This window comes from Cryptotermes secundus, unplaced genomic scaffold, assembly GCF_002891405.2.
Source record: "Cryptotermes secundus unplaced genomic scaffold, Csec_1.0 scaffold156, whole genome shotgun sequence".
In the NCBI taxonomy this organism is placed as follows: domain Eukaryota; kingdom Metazoa; phylum Arthropoda; class Insecta; order Blattodea; family Kalotermitidae; genus Cryptotermes; species Cryptotermes secundus.
The window spans coordinates 300,729-312,943 of record NW_019727089.1 but is presented as its reverse complement, the minus strand read 5'-3'; the positions used below and the strand labels follow the sequence as shown (position 1 = coordinate 312,943).

Here is a 12,215-nt window from a genome sequence, read left to right as displayed (position 1 = left end):
GAGTGGGATTCGAACCCATGATCCCGGCTTCCGAGCGAGCGAAGACATTGCATGCCTTAGACCGCTCGGCTACTGTGACCGGCCTGACGTAATTAGGCGAGATAAGTAGTGGGCCAATTTATTCACTAAAAAGTGAGCGATGGAGAGTTATTAAATTTTCATGTTTACCCGCTGCATGCCAGCAAATTCACTAGCAAGCAAGTAAACTAGTCGTGTATGACTAAGGAAGGTGATTGCTTTAGCCAATAATGTGAAGGAACACACACAAGCACCTGCAATCCCTGCCAAGTAATCAAGGTAATAAAAGGTAAACTATCCATAGTCTTATGAGATGTCTTGGCTCCCACTCTTAAGACATGCGGCTCACAGACTACGGTGAAGTCATCAACCTTATGCACCGGGCGCCCTTTTCCCCAGAAGATTCCTGGTACTCACTTCTGTTAGAGGCTGAGTCAATCTCAAGGTCATAGTGCAGCTGGGTTTGGTCAATTAAAAAATCCAATGACATCAGGAATTAAACCCATGACGTTCCAATGTGTAGCACAGAGCCTCAAATGATTTCCATTTATATGTGCTCTGCCTGAATTTCAGATGCAGACGGGCAATATTTCCTCCTGTATCAGCAGTAAATATTTCTCAAATTTTTGTCTTGTGGAGTGTTATGTCATTGTACTGTGTAAAGTACTAACCGCCGAATTCAACATCTGTCATGCAGTTTGGTAGACAGGTGTCAGGTGTCCAGTAATCTCTATGGTGACACAAGAGAACAACAAAGATAATTGTTTATCAGTCGCTTGAATTTCATAAGGGCCACACACATGGTCACTTTATAAGGGTGAATGTGTTTTCTCACCTTCTGAACACCAACTCCATGAAGAAGATTCTTTGAAACTCCAGTAACTGCTCACCCACTCAAGTACATCCCAACTTATTTATGAAACCTGATTCACTGTCATGTTTACAAAAGCCTGCCACTACTCCCTATCCTGAGACTGACTGTTCAAGCACATACCCTCAACCCTATTTTTCTAATATCCATTTTAATATTATGATCCCATATTTGTCAGTGTTTGTAGTAGTCTCGTTCCTTCTGATGTTCCTACCAAAATGCTGTATGCATTCCTCTTCTCTACCATGTATGCTACATACCCGACCCATCTCATTCTGACTTCATCATTCTAAAGATATCTGGCAAGGAGAACGTTACGAAGATCATCATCCAATTTTCTTCAGCTGATTATTTCACGCCTTTGTTCAAATATTCTCCTCAGCACCCTCAGTCTATATTCTTCCCTTAATGTGTCAAGCCAAGTTTCATACCCATACAAACCTGAAGGAAAAATCAGAGTTTGTATGGGTATGAAACTTGGCTTCACACATTAAAGGAAGAATATAGACTGAGGGTGCTGAGGAGAATATTTGGACAAAGGCGTGAAATAATCAGCTGAAGAAAATTGGATGATGATCTTCGTAACGTTCTCCTTGCCAGATATCTTTAGAATGATGAAGTCAGATTGAGATGGCTCGGGTATGTAGCATACATGGTAGCGTTTTGTTAGGAACATCAGAAGGAACGAGACTAGTACAGACACTGACAAATGAGATGAGAAGATGAGAAGACAAAAGGTTCTGAACAGTGGGAAGCATTACCAAATATAACTTGATATTAATTTCCTCATGAATGAAATTTTGGTTTACTGATGTTCCTAAATATTAGAACTTCACCACACTTTTGAATGATCTATCATCTATCTGTCTGTTACGATTTTGTCCTGCATTCTGGTGACAGGACACCAACATACACTTAATTTTCTTTGTGTTTACTTCTAGACCAGCCTTCTAGACCAGTGTACACTAGAACTTGTTTTTCTTTATGGTATTTATGTTATCCCCCCAATAATTTACATAACATAAACCAGAAGCCAGTGTGTCATATTCAATTCCAGTTCCACTCTGTTTTTTAAATCCTTCTAATGGCATAGTCTAAATCAAAGGTCAAAAGTAATGGCAATAAAGCATCACCACTCTGAACAGAAGAAGCTTAAGACAATATTTACATGCACAGACTTTATTATAGCTTTCATTTAAACATGTTTTAATTAGCCAAACTACACAGTTTCATGGCTATGCCAACCTCAATAAGAATACTGTACAATACTTCCTTCCTTCCTGACTGAATCATGGGTTTTCCTGAAGTCCACGAATAGCTGCTGTATTGTCTCATTTTACTCCAGTTCTTCTACAGTATCTGATGAATGCAAAGAGTCTGATCAGTAGGTGATGTATTACAACAAAACCCACACTAATGATCCCCAGTAATTTCATCTATGTATGGACTTAAACCTTTTGAGAAGGATGTGGGATAAAACTTTGTACAAAATTGATAACAATGATATCCTTTTATAATCACTACAGTCAGTTTTATCACCCCCCTTGTAAACAGACAAAATAATAGACTCCTTCCAATGCTGTGACAATTCTTCTTTATTCCAAATGGACTTAATGTGTTTATGGATTTCAGAATGTAATGTTTTATCTCCTGCTTGAATTTAATCAATACCTGGTGATTCATACTTTTCCAACTTTGCAGTAGCAGTTACAACATAAAAGGGACCAGCCTCAGGTACTAATAGCACCAATATGTACTACCACCTGCTTAACGTTACTAACTGCATGTACAGTCACTAGCAAAGAAAAGTAATCTTTCCACTTACTCAAAATGTTTGAATAGATGGAAGGATCTGAATCAAAATGATGTGAATCTGCAAGCAGATCACTGTTGTCATCCCTTAACCAAGTTAGTTCTAGGTTGGTATACCTTCTTAAATTTATTTATACCTCTCTATTTCTAATGTTCTTAATTTGTGCCGCAAGCTTGTTGATTTTTAACTACACGCATTCGCTTTCATTCATTCTTTCTTTATTATTCCATATATATCCATACAGGTTAGCAAACCAGGATGTGGAAATAGTCCTTTTGAATACAGACACATGAAACATGCATACACAAAATTGCACGAGTCAATAAAACAAAGACACTTACATCAATCTATAAATATAGATAATATTATAGGGCAAAAGAATTTAACAAGATTTCATTTAATAGACATACTTAAAAAATAACCTACTATAAAACTTGTATTTACACCATTTCATATAAAATACCCATATTAACTAAAACAAATACAGTAAAAAATTACACACCTATGATCCATTAAATTTATAATATCAGCATCATATTTACCTCCCTAAATCCATACAGTATATACTTTAACACATTTAAAACTGTTAAAATTCTAATTTCTATATTCAAGTTTATTATTTATTCATTCATTCATTTCTTTCTGTTACTCCAGGCTGGTAAAACCGTAGGATATAGAGGAAGTCAAGGAACATGCAGTCATAAAAAGAGTCTGTCAAAAATAAATATAAGATTAACAAATAAATATAAATATTACAAGGTAACAATTTAAAGGATTATAAATATAGCTAATATTTTGAATTAATAAAGGGATTTAACAATTCAACTTATCTAACTTTGTACATAAAAGTTATCCACTATATAAAATGAAATGAAATTTTAATACCATATTAGCACATCTATTACCGCACTCAAGTCATGGAGAGTTCAATCATTTTATGAAAGTGTGCTAATTAATAGTGGTGCAACACACTAAATTACTGTTTTTGTTCCTGAAATGTCTACAAGTTTCATGCCTTAAATTTTTCAGACAGTGTCAATTTATGTGGCTCTGATCTGTAACCACTGAAATTTGGCTAGTTTCCTTTCATCTAATACTTTTGAATATCCCTCATCAAACCGTGTCTAATGCTTATGTAGTTCCAAGTGGTGTATATAGGTGGTCAATAAATCCAATTACCAAGCCAAACCATCTAATAGTCACACTCATACACGTGACACTATATTCCACATCTTACCTGTGTATGTTTGCATCTGTGAAGGAAAGAAAGGTAAACTGTCTTGTCTGATAGTCTTTCACGTGGTTGAGAAACTCCGTGCATTTTATGAAATCTGAAGGTTCATTAATGTGCTCAGACCCCATTCAGGGCAAGATGACTCTTATCCATACCCTCACACTCTATTTCTTTAAGCACCAACTTTAATATACCCCCTAGCCTATGCCTTACTCTCCCTAGTGATTTCTCTTACTGTTAATGAAATGAAATCTAAGAGTTCCAACAGAGAACTTCCAATAACATTCCATTCATAATGGGTTCAATGGAAATATGTGAATTAGTATTTATTTGAAGAAAGCAGTCTTCTGGGATTTGGCACCGTGTAAATCCCAGAAGACTGCTTTCTTCATAGTCACCGCCGTGAAAGCCTCAAATCTTACATAGTATTTATTTGACTACATTCTTAATTAAATCAGAATAATAATAAGGAATATGGAGTTTGTTAATATGTTTTTGAAAGATGAACTGGTATGCCTTCAGAAAATCATAATACCTGTATTACATTCTTCCAGGATGTGACACTGTGTCAAATGTAATCTCAAGTCATGGCTTTGAGAACCTTCAGTCTCAGTATTATACTTGTTAATCTTGTAAAATGTGGCACATGACTTGAACACATTTTTTGTTCACAAGCAGTGGTAAAGATCAATGCTTAGGAGGCCCTCTATCCAGCAAATCTATTTAAGGTACCTGCCCTTATAAGACCACACAACTTCAGAACTGGTGAACATGTCAGAATACAATAATTTTAAAGGGTTCTGACAATGGTGGATGACACAGATTTACTGGGGTTTTGGACTTTTTCCATCGTCCAGAATTCTAGATTTCCGGACGATGGAAAAAGTCCATAAACCCAGTAATTCCGTGTACAATAATTTTGTTAATTAGTGAGGATATCACTACACACACTACTGTAGTAAGCTATGTTAATTTGTCAGCTATAAAGCTTTCAGAGTGAGAACTGAATAAAAATCAGAAAAATAATACTAAAAGTTCATAACAATTAAAATGAGAAAACATTTTTATTGCAGAACTCTTTTTATACATGTGATGAATTCTTTAGTAACAAATTTGCCTAGAAATAAGGATAATAACATAAACAATTTTAATATTGCATAATTTTATGTATAGTGATGTAAGACTGTAAATTTAACACATGTTTTTTATCTATTATAATATTTATTGTACTATATTAACTCTATGTGACTGGTTCTATATCTATGTATATGGATTTATGGAATATACAATAAATGAATGAATGAACAAAAGAGAATTACATCTTACCTCTACTGTAAATAAACTTCTGCTATAGTTTATTTATTCTTCACAGCATACATTGAAATGAACATCTTCACAAGAGGATTTCATATCTGGTACATCTTCCAATATCTGATGACATTAGGTTGAGTTACAAAGAGTCAGGATAGCGCATTCAGTATAGCAACTGACTTTTCCTGGGGCTAAAGCAGCCTGGGAGTGAAGCTGACCACTCACCTCCAACTAGTGCTAAGGTCAAGAAAGCGTGGATCTATACATCCACTTCCCCATATATGTATCTTCATGGCATAGTGCTTAATTAGTTAAGATAGGGACAACTTTATCTTTAGGTTGAGTTATTCATAAAATCTGTATGCAGGTTTTGAACTTTAAAGTAGTGATTATGTGGTAAAATGTCAAGTATGGGGGCACATCCTGATTTCCACGTTAACCACTTTACTGTTATAGTTGGAAGTTCTGTGTGCTGTAATTGACAGAATTGTTCTACCACATACAGAGAACCCTACAATATTCAGGTTTTTGTTTTGAAATAGTCTAAGTAAAGAAATGAAATATAATTGTCTACGACTCAAATTCAGTTTATGGTAAAGCTAGAGGTGTCCAGTATGCCACAATGCTGAAGTGCTTAGGCACAGGAACATGTTTAACATCATACATGTGGAAGAATTAAGTACTGCATTCATGTTCAAATTCTGACAGTAGGGTGTACACTGGCTGATAAAATTGACACATTTCTCTTACAAAGCAGACTATTGTCTATAAATATTGCGACATGTCAAACCACTGTTGGACAACAGGATGTGGAACGAGTTACCACGAAGACAGACTCTTGATAAACAGTCGGGTTGCCACGTTACACAACAGTGGAAAGAGGTTATGCAACAATAAGGAAAGTGGTGTTTCTCTGTGCTGTGCCGAGCCAAACCACACTGGTTGCTATGCGGCAGTAAACAACTCTTGGCAGCGTTGCCAACCAACACCTCTGTAAACACGGCATCACGCAACAGTGAAGCAAGCTGCATTTTCTACCTGTCCAATTGAGGGTTTATAAGAGAAACTAGAATAACTAAGGAGCAAGTATTGGGCAGAACAGAAGACAGTCAGTCAGTCGAAGCAGCCACGGGAGGAAGAAGAACTGAAAGCGTGATTAGAAGAATTTAAGTGTGATAATCAGTGGTAGTTTGTGATAACTGAGAAGGCAATTACAACCTAATTAATGGTATTTTAACGAAAAATTCTTGACAATTTCAAGTTCAATAGTGAAATTTAAAATATTTTTGCTTGATTACATGATAATTTAAGAAATTTTGACATAATTTTTGGCAATTTCACTTTTATTTAAGGAATTTTATCAAATTTGTGAAGCATTTCAGGTTAATTACAAGAATTGTATCCAATATTTGAGCGGTTTCAAGCTAATTTAAGGAATTTTAAACAATATTTTTAATATTTCAGGCTAAATTACAGATCTTTAACAATATTCTTGGGGATTTTACTTTTATTTAATAAATTCTAACCTATTTTTGACGATTTAAAGCTAACTGAAATAATATTAACTCATTTTTGGACGATATCAATTTAATATGAGGAATTTCAATAAATTTGTGAAAGATTTCAAGTTAATTTAAAATATTTTGATCATATTTTTTGTGGATTTCGCCTTTATTTAAGGATTTTTCACATATTTCTGAAAGATNGACTCTCTTCATTGTCATCGCCGTGAAAACCTCAAAACTTACAACTACAACATAATTTATCGAATTATAACCAAAAATTATATTTAGATGGAAGTTAATTTATGGAATATTAACCAATTTTTGTGTAATTCAGTGACACTGTATAGCTCCTGTGTTATACTGTAAATAAGTGAAGACTACTGAAGATAGAGTGAATAGATTAGTGTGTAGGGTTTGTAAATTCTGTAAACCTGCAACAGTGTTTTAATTAATTATAGTTATGACTTGTAGGTCGTTAATAAAACCAATTAACAATCTGAACGGTGTCCACAGTAGACAAGACATGCTACAATATTAATATTGTGTAAATTAATAAGCGACTTACATGTTTTTCACTATCATGATATGTCTGTGTACAAGGCCCTGAGAAATCCGTGCATCCAATTTTATTCATTTTTTTGGCACCGTATTATGTAAACAGTGACCTGATTATCCTTGCTATATACTGTGCATTAATTCTTAATTCTGCTTTGTTTACCCTAAGATGAGCTTGGATTAATGGTATGTGGTTTACTAGAAAGAAGTTATTCTTTCAGATACAATGTTTGGACACCACACCCTTTCAGACCCACTGGCTACAATTGTGTACATTAATTTTTACTGTGTCTTAGCTGCAACAGAAAAATGTTTCCTCAATGTAAACCTCATGTACACGTTTGTGAAAGTTCAATCTTTTCATTATGCACCAAGTGCTGCCATCTGTTGTGCAGCACTATAAAAATATCAACAAGTGAATGTGGCAGTGCACAGCAGCTTGCGCAGCTTGTGATCTGCAGAATACACGATTGTGGTTGGTAAGTTATATTCCACTGTATAATTGAATGTTATTATTGTTATTTTGCATGCAAATTATTAAATGATCAGTTTATTTATTACAACAGTGAATATTTCAAAACTAATTATTTTAGTCCATAAAAAGAAGCAACGATTTTCAGTGTACAATCGTAACCATGAGGTCTCAGGCAGTATAGTAAACAATATGTGACATAACCTAGAACTTTTGTGTTTACTTGATGTGAAGTGCTTGTTGTAACTGTTTCTTTGTTATCCTAACAATTTTTATGAGTTTTGATTGGGATTTCTTCAAAATAGACAAGTCTGTTGTATTACTGGTAATTGTTATAATAAGTTACAATTAGGAAAGTTAGCACAGGATTCAAGCTCCAGTTATCGACAACGTAGTTAGGCCTACTGTATATTTTTATGCACAGAAAAATACTACTACTGAGATTATTATTTGTGATTGTTTAATTTTTCAGTTCTGTTCATCATGTCCAAAAAACAGTATTTCAACATGGAGCAAGATGCAGATGCCATTTTAGAGATGTTGATGAATGGGGAGGTGTCAGATTTAGATTTTTCGTCAGATGAAGAAACAGTTCCTGAGGTACAGTCTTCCTGTACTTCAAGAGAAAAAAAAGTGAGAGTGGGGGCTGACAAAATAAACAGGGAAGAAACCGATTACCAGATAATGCCAAATAATGAAAGTGATGTGTGTAATGACAATGACAACAACAATAGCGATATTCAAGAAAGTGATCTAGTTACTAACAATGAAATTAGTGATTTAAAATACATTTTATCAGAAAAAAAGGACATCAAGTGGCGTCATCGCCCAATTTCTATATTGGATTCATATTCTGAATGGGAACAACATATTGAAGACCAGGAGTTGCTTTCTCCTTCAACTTATTTCAGTAAGTACATTCCTGATGACCTCTTCTGCACTATGGCTGATATGACAAACATATATGCATTGCAAAGTGGAGAGATTAGCAATTTCAAACAAACTACACCAGCAGAACTCAAAACATTGTTTGGACTTCATATAATTATGGGAACTCTAAAATTTCCCAGAGTTCGAATGTTTTGGGACACGACATTGAAAATGCAATTATTCTTAGACAGTATGTCCAGAGACAGGTTCTTCCAAGTGAGAACAAATTTGCACCTTGTTAACAACATGGATATACCAGCTGACAATAAAGACAGGTTTTATAAAGTTTGGCCTATATATACTGCCCTGCGTAACAGATGTCTAGAGTTACCTGCGGAGGAAGAGTTAGCAGTTGATGAGGCAATGATCCCATTTACAGGGCGGCTCTCTGTAAAACAGTATGTGAAGGGCAAGCCAACTCCATGGGGTATCAAAATGTACATGTTATGTGGTAAGAGTGGACAAGCTTATGATTTTATTCTTTATCAGGGAGCATCAACTGAATTTCAAGAATCTTTGTTGAAGGCATTTGGGCAAGGACCAACAGTAGTTTTACAGTTAGCCCAGAGAATAAAACAAGAAATGGGGCATAAGATATATTCTGATAATTTTTTTTCCTCATACAAGCTTTTCCAAGCATTGAAACAAGAAAACATCTGTGCTGCTGGAACTGTCAGAGTCAACCGTTTTGCTAATCCTCCTCTAATGCCGGACAAGGAGGCACTGAAGAAGGAAAGAGGATTTTCAGAAGAAATTTGCAGCACAGATGACATAACACTGGTAAAATGGGTTGACAACAAAACAGTTGTTCTAGGTTCAAATTTTATTGGGAAAGGAGAAACTGACAAAGTTGAATGCTGGGACAAGAAACAAAATAAATATGTTACTATCAATCGACCAGAGATTGTAAAACTCTACAACCATGGCATGGGTGGAGTTGATCTTTTTGATCAATTGATGTCATATTACAGAATTTTTATAAAATCCAAGAAATGGACACTCAGAGCAATTTTCCATGCTGTTGATTTTGCTGTGGTACAGAGTTGGCTGGAATACAGGACAAGTGCCAGAGAAATTGGTCTACCAACGAAGAAAATAATGGATCTCCTACATTTCCGTATAAGACTGGCTGATGTTCTGGTGTTAAGTGGGAAGGATATCCCCAATAAAAAAAGAGGTCGACCATCTGCCACACCTCCAGATACTCCTGTTCAAAGGCTACGAGGAGAAACTAGGCCTCCTGAAGAGATTCAGTACGACGGAGCACAACACTGGCCTCTTCATGAAAATGGTGCACTGCCTACTAGGTGCAAATTTCCAGAATGCAAGGGACGTTCGAGAGTAAAATGTGAAAAATGTAATGTACGTCTTTGTTTGTCAAAGGAAAAGAACTGTTTCCGTTCATTTCATTTAAATTAAAAGACATTATGAACATAATTCTCGACACATTTTATTGTTAACTAAAACATGGTGAATTTTATATCTATTGTATGTGTAAAAGAGTTCACATTTAAATGCACCAAATAAAAATATTTTTTTTGTCTACAATGATTTCAGTGTTGATTGAGACCCAGTGTACACAATTGTGTACCAAGTATATTTTGAAAACGGGTACATATATTTTTATAAATCTTGCTTCTAAAATCATTAAAAAATCACCTAAGAGCATTAGAGCATAAAAAAAAATTTCCTTCCTCCAGAAAAAATTCAGGTCTGACTTTCTCATCTGATTTATATGTTGGCTGCATATTTGTATCATTCTAGTCTTGCCATATCTGGTACTGGAACCTTTATTTCAGCTGTCATTAAAATCAAGTGAATTTTCAGAACTTATTCCAATATTAGAAAACCAGAAGAATGGCAGAGAATTAAAACGTTACTTAAAACTATCGTATGGATCAGAAAGACCTTCTGTGATGTGGGAGAAGAATATTGATTCTATATTAGCTATGTCATACCTTATGTTTTTACAATGGATAGAGCTCGGATGCAACCAAGCTTGCTGTTAATACTAGCCTCAAATTCTGAATCTGAAACAGATAATGATGATGGTGAACCTTCATTAGCACTGGTAGCAGGTATAAGGTGAGTGAAGAGTCTGGTAGTACTTCCATAGTAGTCAAGCTGCGATCTCAATAGAGCTTGAAGCGTTGGCCGAAAGTAATCAGTCCTCTTCTCTAGAAACTGTGTTAACTCTGAAAGGAGAAAAGCATGACATGCTGCCAGTTCCTTGCCTGCCACGTCAAGGGATCTTTTCTCACGTTCAAGTTTCACAACATTACTAGCAGTCCGTTCCCGTTCCTCAAGTTTGCGAACTTTTGCTGCAAGGTTACGCCATTCCTGAGATAACTGTTCACGTCGTTGAAATGCTGACTCAACACCACTGAATGTACCACCATACTTCTTTAGTGGCTCCATGAATGTTCTCTGGTTAACTGATGAGAGATCTCGTGCAGAATTACACAACTAGAAAAGAAAATACACTGCAAAAGTGGCTATAAAGTGTGTTTCCTAATATACCCACACACTGCTATTTTCATTCAAGAAATTTAACAAAATTAAATGTTACACAAGACAGTTATGCATCATTATCAAATTTATCATATAATACTAATTAGTTGTATAACATACTTTTTCTGACTTCACTAATTAGTGCCTTATGATGACAACTGCCACAGAAGTAATAGAAGAAAGTTCAGAACATTTCTCCACCCTATACATCCTACATCCCAGCAAACTTATCAAGGAACTATGTCCCATCACAATATGAACATATTTTCTTCTAAACAAACCATGTGTGTATGAACACAAAATTTACTTTATGTTCACATATGGATGTGATGAATTCAGTTTTAAGAAGCTTTGGAAAAATTAACCCACTTGCACCTATAAGCATAACTATATGCTCTCACATACATGGCCACAAACACGTACTGACACACAGAACACAAATGATTGCAAATGCTCTGTGTGTGCATGTTGTGAAACAGTACTGTTCCATAGCTTGTCTAAGCTCCTTGTGGTATCTCGAGGGCAGTAGTATTACTGTTTTCTCATTCACTGAAGAACATTGATACATATTATGAGCACAATTTGGTGCCAGTGCTGCATGAAATGTAACGTTCGTGGTTTCCCTGATCAGACTACCTGCACGGGAAGTGGATGCAAATGAATGAAGGATATTTATTTCCTTTCAAATGCCTCAATCTATATAATCAGTCAGAACTATAAATTAATATTTACGTATATAGAGATATTAGGTTTTCAGACTTTATCCATCCTCCTGGTTTTTAAGATAACTAAGAAAAACACAACGTTTCGGAAACTGGATCTGTTTCCGTCCTCAGGTGAGGGAATACACCTATTCTGTTGGGTCCCTTAGAAAGAGCTAGCCCCAATCACTGGACAACCGATGTCACAAAACACAAGGCTTATAAATACCTGAGACCAGGCTAAGTCCATGAAAGCTAATAAGAAAAATATACATAATATATAATAATATAATA

The 12,215-nt window shown here is 35.3% G+C and overlaps 3 protein-coding genes across 4 annotated transcripts in view; 1 reads left to right on the top strand and 2 right to left on the bottom strand.

Moving 5' to 3' along the window:
- The window catches only part of LOC111864299 (protein bric-a-brac 1), a 79,409-nt gene extending 73,923 nt beyond the window's left edge, over positions 1-5,486 (bottom strand). The window contains exon 1 of the mRNA XM_033751382.1: positions 5,263-5,486. The gene's annotated coding sequence lies outside the window, so the exon portion shown is untranslated. The remainder of the gene's footprint in view (positions 1-5,262) is intronic.
- A 1,740-nt stretch (positions 5,487-7,226) lies between these two features.
- Positions 7,227-10,378, top strand: LOC111864301 (piggyBac transposable element-derived protein 3). Of its 2 annotated transcripts, none has more exons than XM_023851445.2 (2): positions 7,227-7,786; positions 8,252-10,378. In XM_023851445.2, the coding sequence occupies exon 2, from the start codon at positions 8,263-8,265 to the stop codon at positions 10,126-10,128; it is 1,866 nt and encodes a 621-aa protein (XP_023707213.1). In that variant the 5' UTR covers positions 7,227-7,786; positions 8,252-8,262; the 3' UTR covers positions 10,129-10,378. The 2 variants fall into 2 exon arrangements, with proteins under 2 accessions (XP_023707213.1, XP_033607271.1); XM_033751380.1 differs by having other exon boundaries at positions 7,227-8,117; positions 8,564-10,378.
- The window catches only part of LOC111864302 (bridging integrator 3), an 18,572-nt gene continuing 16,500 nt past the window's right edge, over positions 10,144-12,215 (bottom strand). The window contains exon 4 of the mRNA XM_023851446.2: positions 10,144-11,175. Coding sequence (XP_023707214.1) covers positions 10,669-11,175 — 507 coding nt within the window. The 3' untranslated portion in view covers positions 10,144-10,668. The remainder of the gene's footprint in view (positions 11,176-12,215) is intronic.

Bases quoted from the DNA above. Each gene is read 5' to 3' on its own strand.
- LOC111864301 (XM_023851445.2), top strand. From the start codon at position 8,263: ATGTCCAAAAAACAGTATTTCAACATGGAGCAAGATGCAGATGCCATT.